The sequence below is a fragment of the Acomys minous genome (genome assembly GCF_964271855.1).
Source record: "Acomys minous genome assembly, chromosome: 3".
Taxonomy (NCBI): Eukaryota; Metazoa; Chordata; class Mammalia; order Rodentia; family Muridae; genus Acomys; species Acomys minous.
In genome coordinates this window covers 56283927-56306977 of record NC_140485.1, presented here as the reverse complement: position 1 = coordinate 56306977, position 23051 = coordinate 56283927, and the positions used below count along the sequence as shown (strand labels likewise).

General features: G+C 36.9%; 2 protein-coding genes across 2 annotated transcripts; both read right to left on the bottom strand.

The window, feature by feature from the left end:
• Positions 1–252: 252 nt before the first annotated feature.
• Positions 253–1203, bottom strand: LOC311593780 (olfactory receptor 4A15-like; the record flags this gene model as incomplete). The annotated part of the gene is made up of 1 exon (XM_084775201.1): positions 253–1203. The coding sequence occupies one exon, from the start codon at positions 1201–1203 to the stop codon at positions 253–255; it is 951 nt and encodes a 316-aa protein (XP_084631327.1).
• A 20900-nt stretch (positions 1204–22103) lies between these two features.
• Positions 22104–23051, bottom strand: LOC311593466 (olfactory receptor 4A16-like; the record flags this gene model as incomplete). The annotated part of the gene is made up of 1 exon (XM_084774808.1): positions 22104–23051. One exon carries the CDS (start codon positions 23049–23051, stop codon positions 22104–22106), a length of 948 nt encoding a protein of 315 aa, XP_084630934.1.

Sequence of the window (23051 nt, the reverse complement as noted above, 5' to 3'; positions counted from 1 at the left end):
AAATATACTCAAAAAATTTTTTAGAAATGCATTTTAAGTCCACAAAATAAATTTAAAAGTAAAAAATGTTTAAAAAACATAAAAATTCTTGTCAATCAAAAAACTTACAGTAGTGGGTACTAAGACTGTAGAACTTAAGCATTAATTAAGATCACTGTTTCAGAACAAATAAGATCAATAAGAAAAGAGAATAACAATTAAAGTGGAAGTGCTACAGGACAGATATTCCCTGCTTTCATCAATGAATGGATGTCATACTCTACAGGAAGAACACAGTTCTCCTATGAAAGCAACTTTACTGTTCCAAAGTCTCCTCATGGCATTTTTCATTTCTGCATTCCTCAAGGTGTAGATCAAAGGGTTCAGCATCGGAGTTATGAGAGTTAAGACCACAGTCACAGACTTATCAATGGGAAATGTGGAAGTAGGCCTTGCAAACAAGAACATGCACGGGACAAAGAATAAAATGACCACAGCAATGTGGGAAGCACATGTGTACAAAGCCTTGCGCTTCCCTTCCAGACTGTGTGCCTTGAGGGAGTGTAAAATGATGCCATAGGAAACTAGGAGAATTAAAAAGGTGACGGTACAAATTGCCCCTCCATTAGCGATCATACAAAGCCCAATGAGGTAAGTATTCGTGCAGGCTAGTTTTAGCAAAGGATAAATGTCACACAGAAAGTTGTCAATGATGTTTGGGCCACAGAAAGGAAGCTGATAAATGAAGATGAACTGAATTAAAGAGTGAATAAAGCCCCCAATCCAGGCCCCCAACAACATGAGAACACACACCCGCCGGTTCATGATGGTCAAATAATGAAGAGGTTTACAGATGGCCACATAACGGTCGTAGGCCATCACTACCAGGAGAATGACCTCAGCTCCAGCAAATAAATGATCGATAAAAACTTGAGTCATACAAGCCCGGAAGGAAATGGTCTTTGTTTCATAGAGCAAGTCCACGATCATTTTGGGAGCAATGGCGGTAGAATAAACAGTATCTATAAACGACAAATAAGCCAGGAAAAAGTACATAGGGGATCCCAGGGTTTGGCTGGCCGTGATGGTCGCCATGATGAGCAGATTGCCCATTACGGTCACAACGTAGATGAGCAAGAATATGACAAACAGAACCTTTTGGCCCTCTGGGTTCTGAGTGAGACCCAAGAGGATAAATTCAGTCACATTGTTCCTCTTTTCCATTTGTTCTTCTGAGGGTTTTTAATTCACTCAGGTGTCAGAGGCTGAGGACAAAAGGCAGATGCTGAAATTGAAGTAATCCTAAGTCCCGTGACCAAAAAAAAATCTACGGCTGGCTTTTGCTTACATGGCATAGTAACCAATCGTCTCATGGATTTTTATCTTTATATCCGTATGTTAGTGCATATTCAACCCCCTTCTCACAAGGCTCAAGGTTTGTTGCAGAAAAGGAGACAAGAAATTATAAGAGTCAGAGGTAGTGGAAATCTGCAGTGAAATAATATTTGTCAGACATGGTAGGGACACTACACACGTGAACTCACAGTTGGTATGTCTGTATACACCACGACTATATTAAACCAGCCAGTTAAATCACAGAATGGACATGAAACGGGCTCAGAAGTTCCCACACCCTACTGAGAAAGACCAAGGAGCCTTTCTTAGCCTTTGCACGCTGCTTACACCTGAAGCCCCTCGGAGAGTCAGTGTTTGGATTAGCTTCTCACTGTCCCTCATCCCCTCTTCACAAACTTCAGGTTGAAAGAGTCTCCTGATTTCCCCACGTAGCTTTCTTTCGACAAAGCTCTCACAAAGACTGCAAGTTGAGATTTATGTATACTTTTTTTCTTTTCTCAAGTTATGCCTTTTCTTGATCAATATTATCCTTTTTTAAATAAAGAAACATCTTACAAACATTTAGGAAACCTAAGTACTCAACATAATTATTAATAAATGCTTTAAATATGTGAATGTGATTAATGACAAATAAAATAAATAGAAGATATTTGCACAATCCAGTTCCATAAGGAAAACAAACAAACAAACAGACAAACAAACTACATACAATGTGAGAAGATAAAATACTAGGAAATATTTTCAAACTGTTGTTTTCTGCAAGTATAAATGACGAAATTTAAATTTTAATCCAGACGCTTTGAAAATACATAAGGAAAGTCTTTGCTTGTATATTTCTAATTAAATCTTTCTACAAGGATGAGAGTTACATCCTTTGAAAATAACAGTTCTCAAGTATAGGACAATAATTATGGAATATATGTCTAAGACATAAGCTCCAATTAAAAATTCAGTGAGATCACTGAGCTTCTCATCTTAGATATGAATTCTTTAGACATCATGTGCTTCCTTATTCAGTTTCTTTGAAGTAAAGAAAAAGTGCCATCTATAAAATCTTTAAGCAACTGAATGAACTTGGTGAAAAAATTAAATAAGTGGTGGTCAAAGAACGTGAGTTTTCTGTGTCCTCCACGATTGTTGACAACTTCGTTTTGCCTTTCTGGGAAAGAGCACCTGGAACTGCCGAGATGCTCAGCTCCAAGGTCTGCTTTGGATTATCAACCTTCATAACCTATTTTGAATAATTGTGTGACCCTGGGTGAATCACACAATACTATGTATATTATGCAAACTGCAAAAACATGTAGCATGTAGCGAGTGTCAAAGTTTAAATGCAAATATAGTTTGAAGAGAGTTACCTGGCATACAAACTCTGAATAAATTCACAGTACTATTTATTGTTACTAGTTTCTGTGTATAATTTTAAATGCCATGACTTTATAAAAGAGATCTACAGTAATTCTCTAGAGCCGTCACCTCTAATGACCCAAAGGGGAATTCCTACTGGATGATTGGATGGATTATATCTTTATTGTGTACACTTATGAAAGCTGCCTCTTTCCACTCACATTACTAGCAGGACATTCATTGTTTCTTTTTCTGTGCATTCATTACTGGATTTGAAACTTATTATAATTAAATTTAGTGTTTTAATCTATGTGATCAGCTGAGCGCAGAAGCATTTAATGCAAAAGAGATGAAATCTATAAAACAGGCATAAGTGGATTATGGCATTTTCTTTAAGATTTCTGCAGATTTTATACTTAAACCTTGATCAAAATCTTTATCCATTCTAACAAGCGAAAGTATCTCCATAGATACTTAAATAAAAATTTCTGAGCATGAGTTCAATACTTCATAATTTCTTAGTAATTTCTGCAACAAAATGTTATTTTTGCAAATAGATAAAATAATGAAGAAATATGCCATAGTAAATACTTAGCTGATGTTGAAAGTAGAATTACTCACATAGTGAAAAATTAGTAAAATCTCACTTGTTCATCAGCAGACAAATGACTAAAACACTGTGTACCACACATGCACAACTTTGACACCAAAGCAGTCTTCAAGGGCAGTCCTCTCCTCAGGCGAGTCCTTATGCCTGTGCCAGGAGCGTAAAATGGGAATACTACATAAGCAATACAGTCCATTTCAATAAGGAGTGTAATTAATAGGTGAAACAAAGAATTATGTCAAATTATTAAATCAGAACAGCACAAAGGAACAGGTATCTTATTACTTTGACTACTCATGTTCATAAAAATACTACAACAGTAGTTTAGGAGATGGAAAGGAAAAAGATGGGAGTTATTGTTCGGTAAGGAGCCTAAGGGTGAGATGGATTGTGGTGATGCAACACTTAAACTATCTGAATTTATTTCACCAGGGAAAAGTGGCCTCTACTAGTTTTATTGTTGTAATATATATCTTTGGGGATTTAGGGATATATGTATCCCTATTATTTCTGGGCTGTTAATATACTTAAATACAACTTGTTTAGTCAACCAAAGACACAGAGGCCACGGATTTGAGGGCTGTGCATTGAGAGAGTCGGAGGAAGGAAAGAGAGGGCAGAACGTGGCCATTATATTTTAACTTGAAAAATAAAAATATTTTTTAAAAAAAATGGAAATATATGCAGGGAAACAGAGCATTTAAAATCCCATAAGGAAATGACAACTTGTAATAGTAACAGTCTCACTCTCTAAATTGTATAAAATATCTGAAAAACACATTACTGTGAAGATAAACCCTGTACATGTTAGTTTGTTCATGCTTTGCAACATGCTCTCACTTCTGTCATATGCATTTAAACAAGATTATAAAGTTTCTGGAGATCACTCTATTTGTGAAACACACAATTGAACTAAGCTTCTTTGACCTCACTACAGAAATACTGGAAAGATTTCATTAATGTATTACCTGGATTTTCTGTTTATCCAAACTTATTCCAAATTCAGGCTTTCTGCAGTTTTATTTTCAAGCCTAAAAATATCTCTTACTTTGATAAGTCAAAATTGTAAGCATATTTGTGCAGGCATATCTTCAAAGAAATGCACACTCAGCCACTGAAGAAAGACTTCCTTTGTCACATAGATAACAGCTTTTTAGGCTCATATGTAGAGCATTGCAAACACGGTCCGTTCTTCAAAGAGAGCTGTACTGTTTAGATTACAGATTTATGCACAATTGGACTGCAGCATAAACAGCTGAGATATAAGATGAATCATGAGATTTGAAAATTGTTTTGGTCACATTTATCAATTTATTTTGATTTTCATTCACATGCTTACTATTAAATAAATTAAACAAGGCTGTTAGCACTTTGTCAGTTGTGCCCAGTGCAAGATAATCACACAATACAGGCTTTGTTTTATATTATCAATCACTGAGAAAACTACGTTGGTATGGTTTATATGCACCATGTTATTGGCTTTTTGTTTTATAACCTATAGTAACATCAAATCCCCACGAGAATTCTTCTATGAGGCAAGGGAAAATATTTCCAAGAACTTTATAATGAATTATGAAATATTTTACTGAGCTCTTCAAATTGCCCCCCAATGTGCTAGCTTCAAATTAAATTCTCTAAACAATTAAACTCCAGAGAACTGATACCTCCTATGTGCCCCTTCTGCCTCTACACTGACCTCTTCTGCTCTAATAGATTGAAAATCACAGTAGTTGTGTGTGTGACTGGCTTCATTACTCTGCAGAAATCTACTTGCAAAGGATTTTTGTTATTTAAAATATTTTTGTCTTGCTAGGTTTTTTTTTTTGTTTTGTTTTGACTTTCATTTCTGCGTTTTTATGTTACTTTTTAAAAAGAGGGAGATGGCAGGCTAAAGAAAGAATCTAAGGTTGGGTGTGTTGGGAGGCAGAGAAGATCTGGGAGAAGCTGGGAGAGGGGAAATGATGAGAATATATTATATGGAAAAGCTTAAAGAAAAAAGAAAAACATCTAGACTTTAGCTGCTGAGCTGGAAGGGTCTGTTTCAGAATATTCTAAGTTGTTCCTTCCTCTAAAGTGTTTCCTGAGCTTTTCTGCTAATAGTTTCAGAATTTTCCCATCATGACTAGAGCCGACAATCCTGCTGCTTCAGCTTCCCAAGTGCTTTATTTACAGTCATAGGCCAACATCCTGGTAATTCTAATGATTTAAGCCAAATATAATATTTTCTGACATCTAAGATTCATAATCTGAACATGAATAAATTACCCAAAGTTGAAAAAAAAAATCTCTAAGTGAAATATCCAATCCAGAGTTGGAAATTTGTCACGCTGATAAATTTGAAAAAATAACATCTTGTGGGAAAAATTCACATGCATTTTTTCCAAATTTAATTCTTATTAAAAAGAGCTGTAACAATTTTTCAAAACTGATTTTTTAAGACAAGATTTCAATTTTTTTCTATTTCTAGAAATGCACATTCTTCTTAGTTTCACTCTAATATAAATTGAACAAAAATTGAACAAATTATTCAGAAGTGTCACCACAACTGGCATGTTTTCCAATGTTGTTGCAATGCACCTTGGTCCACTATTGGCAACAGCAGTAATATCATGAAGCATGTGCCACAAGTTTCAGTAAAAAGGATACATGCCATAAAAGAAGTGATTGAACCCACAGATAGGAAGGTTACAAACCAATAACTTAGGCTGCCAAGTAAAACCTTCAGTCCCAGTTGTGGGTTACAATGTTGTTGTATCATTATTGAAAGGGGCCCCACTGAAACCCCCAAACATCCGATTATTGTTAATGCTATGAATGCTCCCTACAACCTGATGGTAAGGCCCTGTTGCTGAAGTCAACACAGACATGTCATGGGACATGAGGATGGCAAGCTGGTGCCTAACTAGAGCTTCTGCCCCTACTGACTAGCATTCATGGTGCTGTGAGGCACTCCACATCAACAGTGGCCTGCCTGAAACAGATACTGTTGCCATAGTGGCACAAATGCTATGGTAACAACTATCTACTTTCTGATTGGAAATAGGCCCCACTCGTGAGATAAAACCCACACTTAACACTAAAGTGGCCAAGAACCTGGGACTAGATAGGTCATGTGGTTAGAGGAAAGCCATTATTCTGCCAAAAGAATATAGTAATAAAATGACTCCTAATGATATTCTGCTATATCCATAGATCGGTGCCTCTCTGAGTCTTCATCATAAAAACATCTCTTTGTAATAGATGGGAACTAATAAAGAGACCTATAACTGGATAATACATAGGGAGTTAGAGACTTTGAAGCTTTCAGTCCTAAATGAGATGAATTCATCAAATGTCTCCTGTCAAGGCTGAGGGACATATGCAGAAAATGGTTCAAAAGACTGTAAGAGGAAGAGGTGATTGATGAGTCCAATCAACAGTTACGCCTTTATAGCCAAATTTTATACTGATTAAGAGAATATCCCTTTTAGGCCAGTTTTCCTGTGGGAGCCCTACTTTCTTTCTTTTTAAAAATTTTATTTTATTAATTTATTCTTATTATATCTCAATGGTTATCCCATCCCTTGTATCCTCCCATTCCTCCCTCCCTCCCATTTTCCCCTTACTCCCCTCCCCTATGACTGTGACTGTGGGGGACCTCCTCCCACTGTATATGCTCATAGGGTATCAAGTCTCCTCTTGATAGCCTGTTATCCTTCCTCTGAGTGCCCCCAGGTCTCCCCATCCAGGGGACGTGGCCAAATATGAGGCACCAGAGTTCATGTGAAAGTCAGACCCCACTCTCCACTCAACTGCAGAGAATGTCCTGTCCATTGGCTAGATCTGGGTAGAGCCCTACTTTCTTAACCTCTGAGCCATCTCTCCAGTCCAGGAGCTCCACTTTCTAAGAAGACTGACTGGCCGTTTAGGGCAGTGTGACATCTTCTTTCCTTACATAAACCTAAGATTGATGTGTATCCATCTTCTAGATCAGTAAGAACATATAATCCATTATTAAAAAAAAGAAAGGGTGACATGGTAACTTTAAGGAAAAATTGCATCATTTGAATCCTAGACTTGAGTGTAGCTGGGTGCTGATGGGATGTAGCTTACTGACCTGTGCTGATAATAGTAGGTGACTTTAATTTCAACAACCTATGCTGATGGCAGCAGGTGATTTAAACTGACCACCTTTTTCTCCAGTAGTAGCAGGGGCTGAGGAAAGCAGCATTATCTTATCAGCAGGGGGTTCCTGCCATGACTTCATCCTGCAAACCAGGCTGATTCAGAACTCAGAGAACTGCCTGTCCCTTACTCTTTCATGTTGGGGTTAAAGGTGTGTGCTATCATCGTCTTGTTCAATTTTTTTCGTCTAAAATCCACTCCAAATCTTTAAAAAAATCTCATGTTTTTAGCAATGTCAAACAACAAACATATCCTATCTCCCAGTCTAGGGAAAGACAAAAACTTTCAGGCAAAAATCAAGCAAAGAAACAAGAAAAAATTAAGTCTGGGGCCAGTTTTCTGATAATTGAATAGGGCAGCAGCACAGAGGTGGCAATCACCATCAAAAGGAAGGCTTCAGCCCAACCTGAGAAGTGTGCTAATAAGATCTGCCCCAAGAAAGCTGGAAATCAAGTAATCTTTTTCATCACCTAGTAATTATAAAATTCATTTGAGTGAAAAGGCATAAACAACATTCAGAAAGAAATACATTGGAAAACCCAAGGAGGTGCTTGTAATCACTGTCCCACAATAAGCAAGCTGTCAACAATTGTCACACTGTACATAAGTAAAAACATGACAATACTTTTTGTCCAGTAGGATCCTGATTGATGCCCAGAAAGACAAATTCATTCATTCATTCATTCTTTTTTTCTTCCTTCTTTCTTTGTTCCATTTACTTTTCTATACAGCTTATTTTTCAGAAGAAAGTTCAGAAAAACAGGGCCTTCTACGAAACTGTGAAGAGGAACAGTATTTTATTGGGATATGAAACCCATCTTCATTTTTATCACCTACATAGAAATACATGCAGAAAAACTTTGAATGAGAATCTACTGAAGTCCCTGTCCAAAGACCACAAGAGATCTTTCCACAGCAATTCTGTTTCATCAAGTGACTTCTTTTGAGACCTCCAGGTTCATAGCTTCATCTCTACATGTTAATTGACACTCTACAGAGAATAATAGCAAAACTCTGTCAGTTATTTTATTGACTCTGTGTTTTGTGTATGGTATAAACTGTCACAGAGTAAGCAATGGTAAACAGGAAAGGGTTTCTGCAACCAACTCATGTACGTTCTATTGTGGTGGTTACCTAGGAATATAGAAATATTCAAAGCAAGTTTTTTTTGAGATGATAGATTTATAGGTATAACTTCACAATGTATTTATGTAGTGTTAAGCTTATCACCCTTCCTGAAACATATCATTGAATACAATTTCATCCTACTACATATTAGACAGTCTGTCAACTTATCTCAAAATTGACAGTCTTCATTAATCACTCATTAAATCCCAAGGTACTAGCCTCTATAAAATAACTGAAAATATATTTCCCATACTGTTACCTGGAATAATTGCCTCATATGCCTCATACCTCAGGCTGTCTGATTTTTCAAAAGTTAAAATCCTGTTCATTGTTTGATTTTCTCACCTGAGTTCATAGCATAATTGTATTTATTATATTGGTTTTCAGAAAATTTTATTTAGAAAAGGTAAGAAATTCACAACTATGAACAATGGCTAGGCTAGGTTAGAAACAAAAATTTCTCCTGAAAAATTGTAAGCTATATAGTAAGAGTAGAGGAAATAGAAACTGGGAACAAAGGTAATTATAGACCTCATTTTAAACATGAGATTTAAAGAAATGTCATTGTTTTATCCTCAATTTCTTCAAAAGGAAAAAACCAAACCAACCAAACAAATAATAACAACAACAAATCTGCTAGTTTTAAAGTCTCTGTACAATTGAATAGTTTTTGTGGAAAAATACTGAAAAGTAGCAATCAGAAAGTGTGGGTCTCCTATGCCAAAAGCAGTTTTGTTTTGTTTTGTAAATCTTACATTGAGAAACAAGGGTGTCTGAATTATTGGAGCTTTAGAGCTGTAGGCATCAGATTCTGATTTGGAATATGATCCTCAGAATCTATTTTGAACAACTGTGTGAATTTTAATAAACCATTCAACATCATGTGTAATGAGGATTGTAAAATATTTTACTTGTAGGAAGTATCAAGGATTAAACACAAAGAAAGGTCAAAATCTTACCTGCATATGTGTGTGTGTGTGTGTGTGTGTGTGTGTATAAATTCAAGATATTGTTTGCTATTATCTGTTTCTTCATGTAGTCTTAAAAGTCAGAATTTAGTAAACAGAGTTATAGAATAGTTCCTAGGGCCCTCTCTACATCCTAATTACACCCCCCCCCCATCCTATTAGATGGATGGTAGATTTTATCTTCATTGTGTTCAGTGGTAGAAGGTGTTTCATTTACTATAGGCAATTTCATTGTCTTTGTCTATAACTCACTCAGGTATTTGAAATTCATCAATAACATAATTTACTATCATGTAAATTATGAAGCCAACCAAGTGCAAACTGTATTGTACTTAGCTGTATCCACTATGTGTTAGTTTTATTGTCCTAAAGAGAAATATTTTTCATTATAGAATTTTTCAAGTGAAATTTTGGTAGCTCTTTCCCCTTTCCTTCCCCATGCCTTTTTCTTCCCTTGATCCTTTTCACCCTCTAGTAGCAGATTTTCCACTTCATGTCCCATGTGACCTTTCACTTTATCCTTCATCAATACCTCTTGTTTTGTTGCAAGGATCTCTTCAGAGTAAGCAATCTGACATGAATGAGAGAGGAAGAGAGATTTCATTGGCAGACCAGAGTCAGGATAGTTCCTGAAACGTCTCTGTCTCAGGTTGAGTTTGCTTTTTTTTTTTCAAAACAGAGTTTCTCTGTGTATCCCTGGCTGTCCTGGAGCTCACTCTATAGACCAGGCTGGCCTTGATATCACATACTTTAAAACCACAAGATAGGGCAGCAGGTAAGGGTAATTTTATTTTATATTTTTAGTGTTCTTTTTTATTTTAATCTATTATAATTTATTCAGGTTACGTAACATATAGCAACAGTCAGCAGGTGTCAAGAGCGACTGCCCATTGTTTCAGCTGTTTCTCCAGCTCATTCTCTTCTAGGTAGTGAGTGAAGTCATGCTTGACAAATTGGCAGCACAAGAAGTGCTCTAAGTAAATCACTAAATAAATCAACAAACTGGTCCTTTTTACGCTGGTCTACCTCAGTTTTTTCTTCACATGGTCTCCTATCTAGTTTTTCCCTACACCTGTTTTGCATGCATATGTACAAACATTAAAGAGAAAGATCATATTAGGCAAGATCGCTCAGTTTCAGAAACACAAATTTCACATCTTCTTTGTCATTTGCCAACCTTAATCTTTTAAAATAAAATTTGAGTTTTTAATAATTTTCTACTTTGATTTTTGAGAATTTCACGTAACGTGTTTTCGTCATATCCACCCCTGCCTCTCTCCCATCTCCATCCAGATCCATCCTCTCTATCCTTACCCAATGCTGTGTTTTCTTTTTGTTTTAAACCCATCTAATCTAACTTGTGCTCCTCATATATTCTTTTTTAAAAAGTTAAATAACTACCAAAGTTATGTTTATTTAGGATGAAATTAAATAGCATGGGAGAATACTCAATAGGAAATGTTAAACAAAGAAGCAGGATTCAAATTATGTATTTGGATAATATAAATACCTATTTTGTATGTGTGTGTATTGAAAAATGCATCATAATGTTGAATATTATTTTGAGTTATTTTCAGGCTCAAGGGGGGGGTGTCTCAATTCCTCCAAAAGTAGTGATAGCCACAAAATGACAGTCTTGGCTCCGCTCAAGCTGAACTATAGAAGGACTGACAGCAGAGAGCAAAGCCTTATTTATGGTGGGGGAAACAGTGGGCTCAACCTCAGGTCACCCAGCTAATCCTGGGAAAAGACTCCCAGTTATGCTGAGTGGTCTCAGCCTCCGGCAATCTATAAACTCTCACCTTCCAGATACCAAGGGACACAAATCTAGTCTTGGGCCCCCAGATACCTGGGATCCATGGAGACAGGCACAGCTGCTGTTCCAAAGAGCAAACCCATCCCCCAAAGGAGAGCAACCAGACATATGAGCTCACTGGTTCTCCAAGATGGTGGCGCCCAGCGAGCAGTGTCTGGGCAGTAGGAGCTTGTTCATCTCGGAGCAAGAGAGCCAGTGCAGGGGTGACTGGCTCCAGGATTTCCTCTGAGAGGAGGGACCCTAGTCTCCAGAGGAGCCCAATTGGTTCTGAGGGTCACACATCTGAGGAGCCACCACAGGCAATTCCTTTAGAGCCAACTGCCAATCAGAGACCATATCCAACAACCCAAGGACAGCTCTTGCTGGAATATCCAGCTTCCTGCCCAGGTCTGTGCCCAATGAGCACAGTGCCTAAGCATAGTGTCTGGGCAGTGGGAGCTCATTGATCTTGGAACGAGAGCCAGTGGTGGGTCAGGTGACTCCAGAACTTCCCCTGGCTAGATGAGGGCCCCTAGACTCCTGAAGAGCCCAGTCAGTCCTGAGGATCATACATCAGAGGAGAGCTGTAGGCAATTCCCTGAGAACTAAACACCAGAGACCATATTCACAAATCTAAAGAGGGCTCCTACAAGAGCAGCCAGCTCCCTGCCCAGGGCTGTTCTCACCCCCACCCCTGAGAACTGCAGTGGGCACCAGGAACTACCAGTCAGAGACAACTAGATGTCTAAAGGCCATCATAAAAACACATTCAACAAAAGCAAGAACATCAGGGGAATCTCCAGAACAGTTATCCACCCGTAAGCAGCCCTGGATACCAAACACAACTGAAATACAAGAAAATGACATTAAAGCTATGCTAATGAAAATGATGATGGCCTTTAAATATGAAGCCCTTAAAAGAAATACAGGAAGTTACAGCCAGACAGATTGAGGCTTTAAAAGAGGAAAGGAATAAATCACTCAATGAAGTACAGGAAAATAAAAACAAACAGGTGAAGGAAATCAATAAAAGGATTCAAGATCTGAAGATGGACATGAAAACAATAAAAAAAGCACAAACCAAGAAAACCCTGAGGAGGGAGAACTTAGGGAAGAAACAGAAACTACAGAGGAATCATCTCCAACAGAATACAATAGGTAGAGGGAAGAATCTCAGGTGTAGAAGATACAATCAAGGAAATTGATGCATCTGTCAAAGAAAATGTTAAGTCTAAAAAAATGCCTGGTACAAAAAGTCCAAGAAATCAAGGGCACCATGAAAAGGCAAAACCTAAGGATAATAGGAATAAAAGAAGAGAAGACTCCCAGCTCCAAGGCTCAAAAATATCTTCAACAAAATCATAGAAGAAAATTTCCTCAATCTAAAGAAAGAAATACCTATAAGCATACAAGAGACCTCCAGAATACCAAATAGATTGGACAAGAAAAGGAAAATCCTCCTGACACATAACAACCAAAAAACTAAATGTACAGAACAAAGAAAAAATATTAAAAGCTGCAAGGGAAAATGGCCAAGTAACATATGACAGCAAACTTATCAGAATCACACCTGACTTCTCAACAGAGACTATAAAAGCTAGAATGGCCTGGGAAGATGTCTTGCAACCCCTAAGAGACAGCTGATGCCAATCCAAACTACTATACCCAGCAAAATTTTCAATCATAATAGATGGAGAAAACAAGATATTCCATAACAGAGCCAAACTTAAACAATAGCTAGACACAAACCCTGCCCTACAGAAGATACTAGATGGAAAATGCCAATCCAAAGAGATTATCCACCAAAAAACCTACAGGATATAAATAACGTTACTTCAGCAAAACCAAAAGAAGACAAAAACACAAACACACCACCACAACCAACATCAAAAGAAGAGAAACTAACAGTCACTGGTCATTAATATCTCTCAATATCAATGGACTCAACTCCCCAACATAAAAACACAGACTAACAGAATGGATTTGTAAACTGTTGAAGCTTACTCTTTGACATAGCTGCTGCCATTTCATGATATAAGGTGAAATTAATTTTAAAACTTTTCAACTTTGCTTACTAGAAGCAGTTATTTATAGCTGACACTAACATTCCCTGCCAGGGTGTCAAGTTAACCTACACTAGATGATTCAATTATGTACTTTGTTATCTATATACTTTACTATGCTCTGACTGCACTGTTTGAACTTTTGCTATCCACACACCTGGCTACACTCTGGATGGACTCTGAAAGACCCTAACTACTGCCTCGCTTACCTCACTTGGGAACAATCAGCTTAAAGGTTAGCTGATAATGCTTTGTCTAGTTAGCCAAAAATGTAATATTGCTTTGTACGGTTAGCCAAAATGTATTACTGCCTTCCTCCCTTTGTCTTCTACTCTTGGTTTTCTCATAAAAGACTGCCCTAAAACAGGTTGATGTCAAAGTTAGGCTCCTGAATTCTTTCTGAGTCCCTGGTCATGACAAGTCAATATAAGCCATTTATATTAACTGTGATTGGTGTGAGAGTGGTTTGTGTGGCCATAATTGTACTATAAAAAGGGAGACCCATCATTCTGCTGCATACAAGAGACATACCTCAGTAATAAAGATAGACATTACCTGAGAGTGAAGGCCTAGAAAAGGTTTTCCATGCAAAGGTACCCAAGAAACAACCTGAAATAGCCATTCTAATATCTAATAAAATAGAATTTCAGCCAAAATTAATCAAAAGAGATGAGGAAGGACACTTCATACTCATCAAAGGAGAAATCCACCAAGATGACATCTCATTTCTGAACACTATACCCTTAATGCATGGGCACCTACATTTGCATAAGAAACATTGATAAAGTTTAAACCACACATCTATCTCCACACATTAATAGTGGGATACTTCAACACCCCACTTCTGCCAAAGGACAGGTTAACAAAACAAACACTAAACAGAGAAACAATGACACTAACAGATTTTGTGAATCAAATGGACCTAGCAGATATCTACAGAACCTTTCACCTGAACACAAAAGAATATATCATCTCAGCACCTCACAGAGCCTTCTCCAAAACTGACCATATAGTTGGTCACCAGGCAATAGATATGAGATTTAAATAATCCATTGTATCTTATCAGACCACCATGGATTAAGCTGAACATCAACAACAACAGAAATAACAAAAACCCTACATACACGTGGAAACTGAACAACTCTACTCAGTGAAAACTGAGTAAGGGAAGAAGTAAAGAAAGAAATTAAAGATGTCCTAAATTAAATGAAAATGAAGGCACAACATACCCAAACCTATGGGACATCATGAAAGCAGTGCTAAGAGGAAAGTTCATAGCACTAAGTGCTTTCATACAGAAATTGGAGACATTGCACACAAGCAACTTAACAGCACATCTGAATGCCCTAGAAAAAATGAAACAAACATACCCAAAAGGAGTAGAGGAAAGAAACAATCAAACTCAGGGTTGAAAGAAACAAATTAGAAACAAAAAGAACAATTTAAAGAATCAGCTAAACTACCAGCTGGTTCTTTGAGAAAATCAATGAGCTAGACAAACTCTTAAACAAACTAACCAAAAGGCAGAAAGACACAATTGAAACCAAGAAAATCAGAAATGAAGAGGGAGACATAACAACAGACACACACACACACAAATCAAAATAATCACTAAGTATTACTTTAAAAACTATATGCCACAAAATTTGAAAATCTAAGTGAAATGAAAAATTTTCTTGATCGATTCCATTTAACAAAGTTGAATCAAGATCAGGTAAACAAATTAAATAGTCCTGTATCCCCTAAGGAAATAGAAGCAGTCATCAAAAGTCTCCTAATGCACCCCCCCAAAAGCCTGATGCCAGATGGTTTTAGAGCAGAATCCTACTGGACACTCACAGATCTAATACTAATACTCCTCAAACTATTCAACAAAAGAGAAATAGAAGGAACATTGCCAAACTCATTCTGTGAGGCCACAGTCACTTTGATACCTAAACCACACAAAGACCCAACAAATAAAGAGAATTTCAGACACATTCCCCTCATGAACATTGATGCAAAAATACTCAATAAAATACTCACAAACCAAATCCAAGATCATGTCAAATATATCACCCACTATGACCATGTAGGCTTCATCCCAGGCATGCAGGGGTGATTCAATATATGGAAACCAATTAATGTAAATTACCATATAAACAAACTGAAAAAAAAAACCCACATGATCATCCTCTTAGATGCTAAAAATGTATTTGATAAAATACAACAACCCTTCATGTTAAAAGTCTTGGAGATATCAGGGATACAAGGGGCATACCTAAGCATAGTAAAGACAATATACAGCAAGCCTACAGCCAACATCAAACCAATGAAAAGAAACTTAAGTCAATTCCACTGAAATCAGGGACATGATAAGGCGGTCCATTCTCTATGTGTCTCTTCAATATGGTACTTGAAGTCCTAGCTAAAGCAATAAGACAACGAAAGGACATCAAGGAAAGAGAAATTGGAAAGGAAGAAGTCAAAGTGTCACTATTCGTGGATGATATGATAGTATACATAAGTGACACCAAACATTCTATCAAGGAACTCCTACAGCTGATAAACACCCACAGTGATGTCTCTGACATGGACTCTGTTGATTGTTTTTTGACCACTTCCCCTGACAGGACTGCCTTGCCAGGCCACAGAGTAAGAGTATGAATTCAGTCCTGATGTGACTTGATGAACTGTGGTAGGTGGGTAGGGGACCCCCTTTTCTGAGGTATAAGGGAGGGGGGAAAAGGAAGGGAGGTTAGGACTAGAAGGAGAGGAGGGAGGGGGCTATGGCCAGGATGTAAAGTGAATAAATACATGAATTTTTTAAAAAAGGTACAAACCTGACAGTTCATGTTGGGTAAATAGTGGAGGGGCGTAGAGATGGCTATACAGCATTCACAGACCCTCACTATCAGATGGAAGACCTCAGCACCAGAAATACTGTGCTCAACGAAGAGATGAACCATGCAAGCTAGAAATATTTTTTTTCCACACAGAGTAAGTCTATACTTACTTTGGTAAAGTAGCATTGGAATAAACAGGGTATCCATAACTGAGAGCCAAGGAACAAGTACACAGAGGATACCAAAGACAGGCTGGTAATCACTGTCCCTACAATGAGCAGATTGTACCACAATGGTCACAATGTGGATGTATGGAAATGTGACATAGACTACTTTTTATCCTGCTGGATCCTGAGTGAGGCACCAGAGAACAAAGTCTGTGACATTATTACTCTATCCCATTAGTCTTTCTATAAGTTTGTTTTAGACAAGACCATAAGAAAATGGGGCCTGCCGTGAATTGTGAACATGACCATGAATTCATTATGACATGACCCAAGTCCTCAGTTCTATCTTCTATGGTTGAGAGCATGCTATAGTGCTTAGTAATCATTGCTGCACAGGCCCATCCAAAGCGCCTAATAGGCCTTCCCTCTGTATTTCAGTTTTCAGTTACATGATGTCTTTTGAGGCTTTGGCTTCATGGTTCTGTCTCTAAATATTAATATTTAGTTGTAAAATAAATCTTAGTTGATAGTATGTAAAGGAGATATCGAGCACTGTCTATTATTCCTAATAGCGAATTATTTACACATGTCATAGACTGACAAATATACAAATGAAAAGGCCTCCTTCTCCAATACTACAGTTCCTAATGATGCCAGCTAACTACAAATATAGAAATATAGCCAATTCTTTGAGCTGCTAGACTTGTGGGAGTAACTTTATCTGACTGTAAAACTGATATTAACACCTACATTGAACTAGAATACAATCCAACTGCCTCTGAAAGGTCAGACCTTCATATCACAAAAGACTTCCATTCCTCATAAATCATTCATTAAATTTAGTATACTTGATTTCATAAAATAACTATGAAGATATTAAGCACATTGTGTTCCAGAACAATTATTTTCTTGCTTTTTTTAAATCTTGGGTGGGCTATAATCCTGTACCTGACACATGTACCTTTACTAAAGTCATGTCACATCTCTATTTATGAGGTTTATTTCATTAATTTTATTTAGCTAAACCAAACAAAGTCATCACTATTACTTATCACTGTGTTAGAATCAACTGTGCTTCTTTTAAGACTCTTGTGATAAGATATGCAGCGAGACCGCAGAAAGTGCAGAATAAAAAGATGGATAACGAATATATAGTTTTTAAATAAAAGCAATGTTTAGAGATTTAATGTAAAGATTCAGAAATCAGCAAAACAAAACAGTATAGTTTGGGAAAGGCTCTGAGACAATATTTCTCAAGTCATTTTCTAAGTATAATGATAATGTTTCTGTTTCCAGTTTGAAAAATAAAGAGGCGAACAAGGTGGACTCTGAGTTCTACTCATTCAAACTCTCCAACCTAATATTGGTAAATCCCAGCAGGATCCCGAGTAAGGCCAGGAGAATAAATTCTGTGACATTGTTTCTCTGTCCCATTACTCTTCTATAAGGCATGTTTCAGACCAAAGCTCAAAAACAAACAAACAAAAACAAAATCACCCCCCAAAACAACAAACAAACAAACAAACAAACAAACCCCCCCAGTATCTGCCAGGAAAATATAAAGAGGCCCATAAAAGAATTATGCCATGAACAAAGCCTTCAATCTTCTCTTCTTTCACTGTTCTGAAAAAGTATCTTTTCCATATTTTATAAGAGCAATTTCCGAATTCTTTGCTATTACTTGAAAATGTCCAGAGGTGGTAACTGGGATGAATGATGTGATGAATATAATGAGCAAAAAAAAAACAACTCTACATTTCATATCCAGTGTGTACAAAGGCAGATAACAATGAAGGCATCCATTCCTGGAGGAAGCAACAGAGGGATGAACAGTGGACCAAACGCGCTGCACTCACAGGTTCTCTCATCTGTTTGGCTATCATCAACTAAACTTCCAGGTTTGTATCTTCTGTTGATTGGGCCATAGGAAAATTCAAACCACCTAAATTCTTAGTATTTTGTTGTTTTGCTTTTAAATGAAATATTAGGCCCTTGCTAGACAGTGGCAAAACCAAAATGAATAACAAGTGATATTAATGTTCTTTACTGTCTCATTGTGAGTATCGAACCAAAGTAAATAATCAGGATCTGTGTTAATTTAACTGAAAAATATAAACATAGTTCACAATAAACCTCCTGAAATAACTTTTGGATAAAGGATAGAGCTATATCATGAAATACATATTTTATATACAAACATATGAGTATAATATTTCCCCGTGGAGGAATGTATTTTGACTAGAAGCAAGCGAGTGGGCTCTGTACACTGCAGCTTGGCAGTACAAAAAGGACATGTGCAGAAAGAGACTGAGACATCACTAGAAGGCTCATCTGTATGCCTCATGCACATTACTGCCTCATTTCATTCAGAGATCTGTCCTTGAAGTGATAAACACATGTAAGCGTCAAGTTGTAAAGCACAAAGCCAGAAAACAGTCTCTTCCCAACCTCCTTATATTACAACCTAATTTAGCAATGTGTATTCTTATCAGATCTTGTTTTGACCAGGACATGGTCCACGAGGTCTATGTGAATTATGTGCATAACTCAGTAAAATTTCAGTACTTAACCTATTGCCCAAAATATGAAAATCTTTGTATGTCGTAACAACTTTCTTTGTGTTTCTAGCTTCATTTGTCTAATTTGGATTCCACCACTGAGAATATATGCTATTTTAGGGGTAAGTTGTATTCCAGTATATCACAGATAATTTCATGCCATCCTTGCAGAGGGAGCATTTCACTTCCTTTCACCAATCCCACCAGAAGAGCCTCCCTTTCTTTGTGAAACAAACTGTAATAAAGGGGCTCTAAGGCACAGAGACGATAACTTAGAATTCTAAATTTGTTACAATTCCCTAATTACCACTTTAATTTTTATAAAGACAAGCAACCACAGCTCTTCAATTTTGTTTTAACAGTTTTTACTGTTTTGTTTTTTTGTGTGATAAGATCTTGACTCTATGCATGAATAAATTGTAATTTTCTCATAATTCCAGTCCAGTATTAACTGAGCAACTGCTGTCAAGAAAAAAGTGTTTTCCGACGCATGAACCCTAAAGACTTCCAGTACTGCTCTCTTGTCGGAGCCTCACACGTGGTAGCCTCGAGTCCAACGGATACTTCTCTTCTTCATCGAAAAATACAGTTTTGCATGTGCTATCCAAAACTTATGATCTGCAAATGTACAGATAGTGACCTCAAGTGGAAAATCTTTAGATAAATAACGTATTTGGGAAATTGATCATGTACCACAAACATTTGTTTTTAAAATCACTCCTTAAAATTTTTTAATTTTATTTTGAGAAATTCATACACGAACACTGTATCTACGTCATTCCCACTCCCCTCTCCCCTCTCAAACCCCTCCCATGCCTCCTTCCAAACTCATGGCACCCACTTTTGCTTTTAGGTATACATTTGTATATCACTTTATATGGTATTGATCTTGCTGCCATCATCTCAGAAAACCTCAAAGAATCAAAACTCTGCTTTCCCATTTTAAAAAGTTTGTTTTTACATATACATTTATATTATTACACACATATAAACTTCCTATAGCAAGAAGAACCACAAAACAATCAGGCATTATATGAATGGTACATTTATAGTGTTTTGGCTGTTTGTATTTGGCAAACTTTAAGAAGCCATCTTTCCTATCTTCGTGAGTCTAAAATTCTGAATGCAAATCAATATTTATCAATCTTGTCATTATCAACGTAAAACATCTATCTAGACCTAAAAACATCTAAACCCCTAAACAACTAAGCTTCATTGTTAAACTAAAGTATCTGGTCTTCAAGCCCATCAGAGACTTGAGAAGGAATAAAACTGAGTGCAGGTTAGTAGCTTCCCAAATGAGTAGATGGCAGAGACAGTTTGCTACCTGAGCAGTCACTCAAAACTCTATAACATTGGAGCACCTTCTTCAGCCTTCTGATCCAATGTACATGACAGACATGTCTTGATAATATTTTTTTCTTCTCCAACTCTTCCTACTTCCTCTCCACTTAGGAAATTTTATGTGAATTTTAGATAAACCACTTCACTATTAAAATGAATGATTTTTCTTAATTTTTTAGCTTTTTAAACTGCTTATTTTTTATTTTTGAGATTGTAATTTAATTACATTTCTCCCTTCCCTTTCTCCCCTCCAAGCCCTCTCATATATCTCTCCCATCTTTCCTCCAAGCATGGCCTCTTTTTCATTAGTTGTTATCATGTGCATAGATGTATTTGTATGTATATCTATGTTCCTAAATATAACCTGCTCAGTCCACATAATGTTACTTGTATGTATATTTTTCTGTGTTGTCCATTTGTCACTGGACAACCTGTTATTATGCTTTTCCCTAGTGAGCATGTCCTCTCCAACACTTAGCTTTTTTAATGTATGAAATAAAATTCTTCTTTTTAAATTTTTATTACACGAATAAATGAATAAGATAAACTACGTACAGTAGGGAGAGCCATGAGACATTCATAGGGATTTGGCTATTTGTATTTGTCAAACTTGAAGTAAACATCTTTCCTATTTTGTTTGGTCTAAATTTCTGAATGAAATTAAATCTCTATCATATCTTGTCTCTATTAACTTAAATCCTTTATCTTGTTCTAAAAAGATCTTATCCCCTAACCAACTAAACTTTATTGTAAAACTAAACTATCTGGTCTAGAATCTCCCTCAGAGACTTGAGAAGGAATACAACTTAAATGCCTGAGTGAACTGGTAGTGCAGGTTGGCAGCTTTCAAAATGAAATAATGGCTGAGACAGTTTACTGCCTGAACAGTCACCCAACACTCTCTATAACGTTGAAGCCTCATCTTTAGCCTTCTAGACCAATAAAGGGAGGATAAACCAAAAGGTAGATGATTCAACCTACTCCTTAACTCAAGGCCTTAATGTTACTCACAAAGAAGGTTATAAGTCATTGGTATAGAATTTTGTATATTGGTGCAAATCATGGTCATATCAAATACTAGTCTGATTTAGCACAAGAATATATATCCTAAGTCTAACAGATAGATATGATTCTATAGATATATAAGGTAAAATAGTTAAATAAGGTCTTCAAAAGCCTCAGAGACCCACAGAATATGGCATTTGAAGATGTTTTTTTTTATTATTCCAAAGGTTCTTTGACAACAAGACAAGTTAACTCCTGACAGCACCCAGCTGACCGCAAAGAAGATGATGAGCATCAAAGAACCTTCTTACGGAGTTGGCTTCAAATGTGGCAAGCCAGCCACTGGGTAAAATGTCCTCATTTCTGCCACAGACAGAATTCTGTCAACACTTAACTTTACTCAGTTGTCTGTAGTTCTTTTGTAGGGTTGATTCTTTGTGGACATTTTTCTGCCTAGTTTGGTGAGGTCATTGAAGTCATTCTTATTTATTTGATACTAGTTTTTCAAATGTAACGCGTTTTCAATTTTTATAAAACACAGGATTGTAAGTTCAATTTTGATATAAATTGAACACAGCTAAAATATTTTTGATGACAGCATAGCTTTATATCTTTACTTATATAACTATTTTATATTGTTCCATAATTTTCTGTAAGATTCAGCCTAAAATAAAATAAAATAAAAATGTGTTATATTTTTAGAATGCTAGACAAAGATATAGGTATCAACAAAGTAGGAAATAAGTGGACAACAGTATTGTTTGTTAAAATCTACTGCCTGTTTATTACTTAATAGCTCAATGTGAAGGACTCACTCTTATTCTATCCATACTTAATGGTTTACACCAGAGTTTTTGCATAGCACTTTTCATCTCTGAATTTCTTAGAGTGTATATTAAAGGGTTCAACATGGGAGTGATAACTGTAAAAACCACACTTATTGATTTATCAATAGGAAAGTTAGACACTGGTCTAACATAAATAAAAATACAGGGGACAAAAAAAAGCACAACCACAGTGATATGTGAGCCGCAGGTAGACAGGGCTTTGCGCCTCCCTTCTTGACTGTAGCTTTTGAGAGAGTTTAGGATGAATGCATAGGAGATTAGGAGAAGGATAAAAATGATCATACAGATTGCTCCACCATTGGCAACTACAGTAAGACCAATGAAGTAAGTGTCGCTGCATGCAAGTTTCAATAATGGGTACATGTCACAGATAAAGTGGTCAATGACATTGGGTCCACAGAAAGGGAGATTAGACGCAAAAATTAGTTGAACTACAGAGTGTGCAAACCCGCCCACCCAGGCTATTACTAACAGAAGGATGCAAATCTGCCTATTCATGATGGTCAAATAGTGAAGAGGCTTACAGATGGCCACATAGCGATCATAGGCCATCACCACCAAGAGGAAGACCTCAGCACCCCCAAATAAGTGCTCAGTAAAGAGTTGGCCCATACAAGCTGTGAAAGAGATAGTCTTTTTGTCAGAGAGTAAGTCCATAATCAACTTGGGTGATGTAGAAGTGGAATAAACAGCATCCATGACTGACAGATAGGCAAGGAAAAAATACATTGGGGAGTCCAAGGAAGGGCTGGCAATCACTGTCCCCACAATGAGCAGGTTTCCAACCATTGTCACAATGTAGATAAGTAAAAACATAACAAACAATGCTTTTTGTCCCATTGGATCCTGGGTAAGGCCCAGGAGGATAAATTCTGTCACATTGTTGTTCTGTCCCAT